General features: G+C 37.2%; 1 protein-coding gene across 10 annotated transcripts; it reads left to right on the top strand.

The window, feature by feature from the left end:
• Window positions 1–515: 515 nt before the first annotated feature.
• Window positions 516–7,156, top strand: EMB1974 (NHL domain-containing protein). Of its 10 annotated transcripts, none has more exons than XM_068467666.2 (17): window positions 516–1,503; window positions 1,682–1,802; window positions 1,987–2,075; window positions 2,171–2,330; window positions 2,497–2,635; window positions 2,792–2,885; window positions 3,260–3,397; window positions 3,652–3,752; window positions 4,256–4,369; window positions 4,462–4,685; window positions 4,803–4,861; window positions 4,939–5,124; window positions 5,226–5,349; window positions 5,446–5,504; window positions 6,247–6,392; window positions 6,480–6,650; window positions 6,732–7,156. In XM_068467666.2, exons 1-17 carry the CDS (start codon window positions 1,443–1,445, stop codon window positions 7,035–7,037), a joined length of 2,292 nt encoding a protein of 763 aa, XP_068323767.2. In that variant the 5' UTR covers window positions 516–1,442; the 3' UTR covers window positions 7,038–7,156. The 10 variants fall into 10 exon arrangements, with proteins under 10 accessions (XP_068323767.2, XP_088534454.1, XP_088534448.1 ...); XM_088678328.1 differs by having other exon boundaries at window positions 777–1,503; window positions 1,682–1,783; XM_088678322.1 differs by having other exon boundaries at window positions 1,271–1,503; window positions 4,438–4,685.
• The last annotated feature ends 1,661 nt before the right edge of the window (window positions 7,157–8,817 follow it).

Genomic DNA, 8,817 nt, shown 5'->3' with positions numbered 1-8,817 from the left:
GCGACACGTGTCCCGCTCGCCAACACGCCCATCCTCATGTTCATCTGCTTCCATAAGGCGTTGCATGCCTAGCTCCTCGATTATCACCTCGTGACCACCGCCGCCTTGGAGAGTGGATCACGTGACCGCCAAGATCACGACTTCGTTCTCCTACTTCTGCGGTGGTTTAAGTTCCTCAAGCTCACGTATGAGTACCACTACTCTACATATGACGAGGTCAACTCAAAGTTTTCCGAATTGATTAACGGTTCCTAATTTTTCGTAATTTAACTAATTAACTAAATCAAATTCTTTAAAGCTGAATTCTTTAGTTCCGAATTAGCTAATTGCTTCTAATTTCTAATTAGAAATTAGAATTGCATAATTTGATTAGTTAATTGCTTGAGCAAACTGTTTTAAAGATGAAAACTTTAGTCAAAATTTGACTAGTGTGAGAAGCTGCATTTACTTTGCAATGGAATTTGCATCTTTAATCTTTAATCTTTCATTTTTACTTTTCTTAAAATATTATTTTATAAATAAAAAAATAGTATTATTTTATTGCCTATTGTCAGGGCTATTCATTGTAGGGGTGAAGATGCAAAAAGCAGTTACTGTTCATTAAGGGCAATTACTGTTCACTGGGTGGATTAAATAGTGAATAGCCCTGGGGGGGGGGGCTTAGCAACGGTGGAGTTGCTCTTATGGTTTCATTATTAAAGGGTAGGAAGTGGGAAACACCTTCAAATTTATTACAAAATGTACATCCTCAAGTTGAACCATTTCAATCTTTGAAATCACACATTTATTTATCCTTCAATATTTCAATTAAAAGTTCTTGAGGAGACAACAAGGGATAGATTCTTATGTTTCATTGGTACGAGGATGGGAAGATTGTTACATTCCAAGGGTTAAAAAACATCGCCATTAGTTTTAAGGTAGAACCTCATATTCCTTCAAGGCACCAAAATAAGTTTGTATACATGTTAAACCTAACTACCACACGTGGTTTTCGCCACCTAGTTAATTTTGTCTATATGTTAAGCTTAAAAGTTCATCATACGTGATAGGACGTATGAAGATTGAAGATGTAAGAATTGTCTCACGTCAGAAAGTTAAGAAACTTTATAAGAGTTATAAAGAGTTGGACTATTCCTCTATCTCTCGCATTACACGACAAATTACAGATTCACTAATTCACATATGAAAGAAAAAGACACATTGAAGAAACAAAAGTAGAAAAAGTTTACCCTACATTATGAACGTTTTTTTTCATCTGATTAAAATATTTGGGCCAAATGGGAATTTTTTGGCTCTGGTCCTAAAGGCCCAATCCAATGCCTAAAACCCTCAAAAGGGCTAAACCCTAAGCCCAAAAGATTAAAACCCCGCTGTCGGCCGTTGACGTCAAACCAAAACCCCAAAGCCAAGAGCCAGAGAAACCACATGCTTCCGTTAGAAAAATGGCTCTCAGATATCGGCGTTTCAGAGAAATCTCACGAATATTGCCGCGAATTCACTCCGGTAAGCTTCACCCTCCATAGATATAAACTGAACTCAAAGTTTCTATAATCTCAAATGTATAATTCAATTTTGGCATGAAAGAAATCACTTTAACCTGCAATTTGTTGAAATTAGGAAGTAGAAGTCCAGTAATGTTAATTTGAGTTTAAAGTTTGAATCTTTGATGTGTTGGGTGCAGGTGATCATCTTCTACAATGTAGATTGGTTACCAAGTTATCGGCTTTGTCCATAATTCCACAGTCACACGCTCTGGAAAGAATTGATGAAGGGATTTCACAATGTGGGTTTCGTACCCAGCGGTAATTATACCGATAATTTTAAGTAAAATTTCACCTGTAGTTTTTTTATATAATCATACTGTTTGCTCAGTGTTCAATTGTTGCTTGGCTTGAATTTTAGTTTGTAAGTTTCACTTCGTTTTTTTTTTTTTTTTTTTTTTTGGGGTAATCGGAGCTTTGCCTTCTGATTGACAGTCTCTTTCAGGCTATCAACCACGTCAAAAGTATCACACGAGCGTACCGGTGAACTTGATCTTTTGTCCTTCATTAAATCCACATTAAATGTGCTCGAAGGTACTCAATTGCTTCTTTGTAAAGAAATGCTTTTTGCAAATGTCAGTTTCTTAATCTTTTTTATGTTCTTATTTAGTTTCTATATTAATGTACAGGTCCTTGCCATTGTTGGTTGAATAGGTCCAAGGGAGGCAAAGATTCCTTTAAAAGAGATGGAACTTTCTTGGTTCTTGCTGGACGGTGTCTTGAAGCTTCTTTAACAACTAGTTCCGAAGCTGCTATCATGTTAGAAAAAGTGAAGTCACTTCAACAGAGGTAAAAGAAACAAAATGTCGTATTTGTTTTGTTTCTTTCCACATAGAGAATTAGAAGAAATATGTTGTTATTCTGTAGATGTTTGTTTTCTCTGCTTAGAATTGGATGATTTGGGCGAGCGGGTAGTCATTCTAAAGGTCTTTTCTTTATGTGTATTCTATTGTAGGTTTCCTCGTCTCCACATTATCGGCTTTGTGTCAGGTGGGTCGATTCACTCGGCTGCTGATCGAAGCCATGTAATCCAATATACACTGACAGAATACATAACATTTCCTATTATATTGTCGAACAAGAACTTCACTGAGGTGAGGTAAAGATCTTTGGTTTGTCTTGTGAAAAGACCTACACAAACAAATCTTTTATATCTATAACTATGTACACATTCATTGGCTTGTTTATGGTTCTAAACATTGTTTCTTAAATGTATTATGTTTTTATTAGTTTTCTTTTAATGTATTTAGATGGCAAACGGGGCATGCTGCATTTTGTTTAAAGGTTTTAAAAGTCCAGTGGTTTACCATGAGAAGGACATGGATCTCAAAGTTCTTAGTAAAGGTATGCAAGTATCCCTTCCTGTGCTAAAAGTTTGTTTGGGATAATGTGTTTCCTCTGATACGTGTTGATGGCTTTATATTGTCAATTTGTCATGCAATTTTTTGTTGCTTAAAATTCCAGTTGAACTTCAAAACAACCCAGGGTACTTCCCGCTTTCAACATCTTTCTTTTCTACTTTGGCTCTTAAGCATCTCTTTTCTACTGCTACTAGACCGGACACCAAATATATTGTTTATTATTATTTTTAGTATGTCATTCGACTGAATGCATACAGTTCCAAGAGTTTTATTGTGGGACACCTTCTTTTATTTAATATAGTGACTCATTTTAATACATATACATATTCCATGATACATGTTAATGCGCTTGTGCAGCTGTTGAGGACTTGCTTGTGCAAGATGATAGGAGTTCCAAGTCGCTTACTAACTTGAAAAGCACTTGGGCGAAGCAACCTGAGATCATTAAGGAACCATATGCTGATTCTTTAAGGAATTTTCTCTTCCACTTCCCAGGTATAGGCTCCCTATGCATCACTGACTTGCTCCATTATAATAGCATCTGCATTGTAGGATATTGCGGAGCTGTGTTCTGCGAAAAACTCAAAGTATTCCTTTTAACATAGCTATAATTTACTTCGACTGATACATGTCATATGACTAGGGAAGTTCGGTCGAAATAGTAAATGTTCTTTTGAAATACACAAAAATAAAGAAAATGTTTCCTGAACCCAAGTTTTAAGCGTTTCTTTTATTCTTCTCCATTACAGGCTGCATCTCTGCAGATGAAAGTGGGAACCGCCTCTTCCTTTCTGACAGCAATCATCATCGGATTATTGTATTTGATGGAAATGGGCATATTCTGGACTGTGTATGTATGATAAATGATATGTGGACTGTTCTTCTATGTTTTATAGTAACTATCAATTTATACACTGTACACAGACATGATAAAAAAAATTTAACACTCACTTAGATGATGATCTGAGCAATTCAGTAATCAGTTATTGGCAGCTCAATATTCTTATTAGCCGAGATTTGATGATTTTGTAGTGCATATATGTTTATCAGGATTTTGTGTACGTGACTTGCTCACTTTATATATGTCAAACTCTGAATTAAGCATAATCAATGATGATTATAAATTTCTGATATCTGAAAAGGAGAAAAGTAGTTTCCCTTGTCTACATGGGAAGGGCTTCTTTGGGATTCATCTTTGTTTTTCACAAAATTGGCCTTATCGAATTATTCTGGGAAAGTTGGTGTGTTTCCATGTAGATGTTAAATTTAATCTTAGTAATTGTAGTTTTCTTGAATTTTTAAAGATAAAAAGAAGAAAATTCAAGTTTGTATTTTCATTCTTTGTGTGTCCAGATTGGTTCCTCCCCAGGTTTTGAGGATGGAAACTTTGAATCTTCCAAGTTGGCACGCCCTGCAGCTTCATTTTATGTTGCCGCTGAGGATTGCCTATATTTTGTTGATTCAGAGGTATGCATTGACTTGTAAGTTATAATGTGATTTATGCAGCTATATTGCATACGTATGTAACTAACCAGTTTGCATGTGGGGTCTCTACTAAGAATCATGCCATCAGGAAAGCTGATATGGAGAGCCGGGTTCTGGAAACCGTCTATCCAGTGGGAGACACTACTAAGAAGAGTAATCAATTTTGGACCTGGATCACAACCAAGCTAGGTTTGAAACGCAATGCCCATACAAGGACTGAAGGATTTGATTTACAATCATTGATGTATCCATGGCATCTGATGAAATCTATTGATGATCTTGTTGTTATGAACCGAAGGTAAAACCACCACATCAATTGTCATAGTTTCTTAATCAATAAATCCTGGGTCACTTGCCTTTTATTTTTTTAACTTTTAATATGTACATTGGTGCGATTAATTAATTTGAATGGCAGCTTTGATACTCTATGGATCCTAAATTTGGCTTCAGGAGAGATAAAAGCAGTCGTCAGAGGTTTGCTTTTTCCTTTTTTCTTCTTTCTAGTTTATTTAAATTACATTTAATGTAGTCTAACATCAGGACTTGAAAAGGGTTCCCGAAGATTTTGGAGGTCTGTGGACCGCAGATCATGGAGAAAGTAGCGCTGTTGAAACAGATGCCACATGATTGGTTGCAAGAGCAGACCAAAGTTGTTTGTTCACCAGAACTGCTCCCATATGCTGGCCTATTATCTTCATTTACCACCTTGCAGAATCACGTAATCCTTTGTGATATGGGTACCTATTTAACTGGATTTTCTTTTCCTCTTCAAAATGAATTTGTTTTGTACTTTGTTTATAATACTCAATTACTCATTTCAACGCATGTAATTTTGAAGTTGGACAGAGGATTTTGAAACTAAGTGAAGAATCTGGAGTATGTTCGACCTTTCAGTTTTCAAATTTTGGAATCCTTGGACTGCCATATTGGTTGCCATCCTCATTGGAGAAAGTATATACTAAGTATGTTACAAACTAGTTTCCTTGGACATCCAATATTCTTTTATCTTTTGTTTCATGAATTGTTTTCTTACGAAGTCTATGTTTTTCTTCATAAAGTGGAGGTGGAGTTGAGGGAGTGATTGATCATCTTGAATCTTTCAGTTCGTTATTACCAGGTATTTTTCTTAATCTTAAGTATGCTTCTTGTACTCTTAGTTGACATTGTATTTCACTATTTCATGTGACATGTGAGTTGGTTCTGCCTAGGGATATTGATGATCATTAGCTCATCTCTTGCTAATCTCTCTCTCTCTCTCTCTCTCTCTCCTTCTCTCTCATCTACTATATCACATCTAAAGCTTCCAATCTCCACCGATGGCAGCTTCTTCCTTTCAAATTGTAAAATTGAACTCTTATAAAGTAATTGTTCTGTACTCCGGAAAGAAAAATGAACAAAAACCTCAAATTTATTAGAGGCAAGTTCTCCACGATTGCGGCGACGATGGCCAACATCAGAGGAAAGGGAAGGGGAGGTCTGAGATTCAGATCGAGCAGCGGTGGGGGTGGGTTGTGTAGGACGAATGTGTGGGAACCGGAGTATTTGAGGTGGTGGACCGGTGGTGGTGGTGGATAGGATCGCGGAGCAGCTAGTGGGGGAGGTTGGGTCGCAGAGGGTGGTGGGGTGGAGTGGTGGTTATTGTTGACTTTTTATTTTTATTTGTAAGGTTTATTAGTTTTTTTTTTTTTTTTCTTTCTATTTGCTGGAGGCTGGAGCTGTTTTTTTTCTTTTTCCTTTCCCAGTAGAGTGTTATTTTTTTTTTCAATATTCTCGTGTACAGTATGCTGTTTCTGTCAACTATGCAAAGATAATATGTTATGTGATTCTTCGATCCGAGAATTCCACTGTCTATGTAACAGGAAGAGTTGGGATACAGTTAAATGTGGAGGTCCCTGAGGATACTGAGCTTGTGGAACAGTTACAAGAAGGCTGCATATGGCGCCAGGCAAGAGGAGCTGCTACTGAAGTGTCAAGGGTAGAGGATGTAGGAGGATCTTCCGAGAAGGTTCCTATCTGGAAGAACTTAATTCCTTGTATAGTATTATATTCCATCTTTTAGTAGCTTAGGATTTCATCTCTTTCGAGTTTTCAGGTTGGTGTTGCTCAACAATGGTACGATGAACTGGACAATCTTGCCTTGTCGATATCAGAACCTGATCCAGAGTCAACTGTCGAAGATGAGAGTACGACTAGGGAAATAGGATTTCAGGACGGGAAAGTACACATCAATTGTGTTGTCAATACTAGTCCTGGAACGAGCGAGGTGTGCACATTTAGTTTTCTTCCTATTTGTTTTACGGGCAGTTTTGGTGCCAGTTAAATCTTCACTCTTGTTATCATGCAGGTTATTGTTTACGCCGTTTTGTATTTAAAACTTAAAAGAAAGCAAGAAGTAGCAGAGAATAATCAGGAGAAATATGCAGCAAGAATAGCAGATATTTTAAACTCGGAGAAGAGTGGAAAGCTGGGAAGAGATTCATGCATTCAGCTCTTGTTAAAATCAAACAGAGATTTGAGAGATGTCATCTTTATGAAACCTCTACATTTCAGGATAAAATTGGATTGCCTTGATCACCCGAAGGCTACTAACTCGAAAGAAATTATCCTAACGGACACCAACGTCGAGGTCAATGTATCGCTTAACTTGTAAGATTCAGAGTCGCTGTCTGCATTACTTCTTGTACTCTTAGAATTTGATTGTGTTGTAATGCTCGTATCCATCATTGTGGTTTATGATTATTTATAGTTTTATTTCCAGTTCCATATAAAGAGGAAGAACTGCAAGCTCATGTTTCAAAACTTCCAGTCTCAAACTCGACGTTACAGGCTTAGGCGAAAAATGAAGAAAAGTTCCACGTTATTGATAGCGAACAACGTCAGACCTCTCTGTTAATGGGCGATGCAAAAAAAAAAAAAAAAAAAAATTAAAAAGGAAAAAAGAAGCATAAATTTTGTCAAGCAATTTTCTATCTTTAAGGAGCTACCACAAATAGCAGTCATTGACTTAGCCATGTAGCATAGAGCAATGCTCTTATGCATTCAGGTTCGAATTTCTTTCCTACAATTTATTGACCATTACCTTCCATGTTATTGCCTTCCTTGTCAGCGTAACCATCATCGCCTTGATTAGCTTCATCATCATTGTCGTGATTGCTGCCACCGCCACCACCATTACCATTGTTGTTTCCCCTTCTTTTTTTACAAAAAACTACATATTTCATTTGATGAATAACCAAGACTTCATTGTTTATTGTTGATTCTAACAACTGTAAGTTGTGAACCCATTGTGGCAAAATAATATAATCATCATGAACTCGAAAGGTAGTTGCCCTACCCTCTTCTTTATTGCCATAGACCAACTTCAATTGCACTGCATGGTTATTATTTCCCAAGTTTACGGCGCGAGCTGCTGTCACGATACCATTGCTACGACTACTACTCGCCTTAAAGAAGGCGTATAGCATACCAGAAGAAAACAAAATATCAACAGGATTCTTTTCATGTTCTAAATCCTTGACGACGCTCCATGTCGCGTCTCCAGGTCTACACAAACCCAATACCCTACTGTGAACATTAGAACCCAGAAACATTGCTGCGACCGTACAAGATTCGGAATTAATATCTGAGGTAGATAACATAACTTTGGCACAGAAAACCCTGACACCAAGATTATTAAACTCTTCGACAGTTCGACGCACCTTCGGAAATATGGAACTGTTTTCAACGACGGAAGTTGGTGCATCGCTTTTGAAATAGGGTTTAGTGGAAACGTCTGGGAGTCTAGTCCATCTTCCTTGACCATAAGGTCCATAACCAACCAACCTTTAGAGGACGTGCAAAACCTCGCTCCTCGAACTGGCTTGGGCGGCTTCAACTTGTGAACTTTGCCGTCAGAGAGGTTGGCAAATTGGTGGCCATGGATTTAACAGTGCTGCTTCGCAAAGTTTGGGTCAAAAACATTTGTGGTCGAATTCTCTCTCAAAGAAATGGAGTACTAATGTTCTTACCAACCGAGTTATAAGATCCTTTACCAAATCTATGAGGGGTCTAATTATCATGGAAATGGGTGTGTCCCCCTATCTGTCTACCATGGAGAAACCTGTCATCGTAATCGAATTCGTTTCATTTTCTTTATCATTATTTAATTTACCTTCACGTACATGTCACTAGCAAGCTATTTACGTTTTACACTGATAAAAGGGACAAAATCAACTTATTGTTCTTGAATTGCAATAATTAGTAATAAAAAACAATGGCTAAATTGCGACAATTAAAGCAAGACCGAAGTGGAAAGATCCCCTAATCAAGATTTGGCCTATATCTATTTTTATCTGTTATATTTAACTGCAGCTTAGAAAGATCCCATATGCTACAACCACCACAAAAAATAATTAAGCTCTCTTTTTTGGAATTAATAAATTAATTAAGCA

The sequence above is a fragment of the Pyrus communis genome, chromosome 10, assembly GCF_041283825.1.
Source record: "Pyrus communis isolate YQ-2024b chromosome 10, ASM4128382v1, whole genome shotgun sequence".
NCBI classification, from domain to species: domain Eukaryota; kingdom Viridiplantae; phylum Streptophyta; class Magnoliopsida; order Rosales; family Rosaceae; genus Pyrus; species Pyrus communis.
The sequence above is the reverse complement of the archived record's forward strand: the minus strand, read 5'-3'. Positions and strand labels throughout refer to the sequence as shown.

Excerpts from the sequence above, each read along its gene's own strand:
- EMB1974 (XM_088678322.1), top strand. The coding sequence starts at position 1,443 with ATGGCTCTCAGATATCGGCGTTTCAGAGAAATCTCACGAATATTGCCG. Across the intron at positions 1,803-1,986 it reads TGTGGGTTTCGTACCCAGCG|GCTATCAACCACGTCAAAAG; the intron begins GTAATTATACCG and ends AGTCTCTTTCAG. Across the intron at positions 2,636-2,791 it reads CGAACAAGAACTTCACTGAG|ATGGCAAACGGGGCATGCTG; the intron begins GTGAGGTAAAGA and ends TAATGTATTTAG.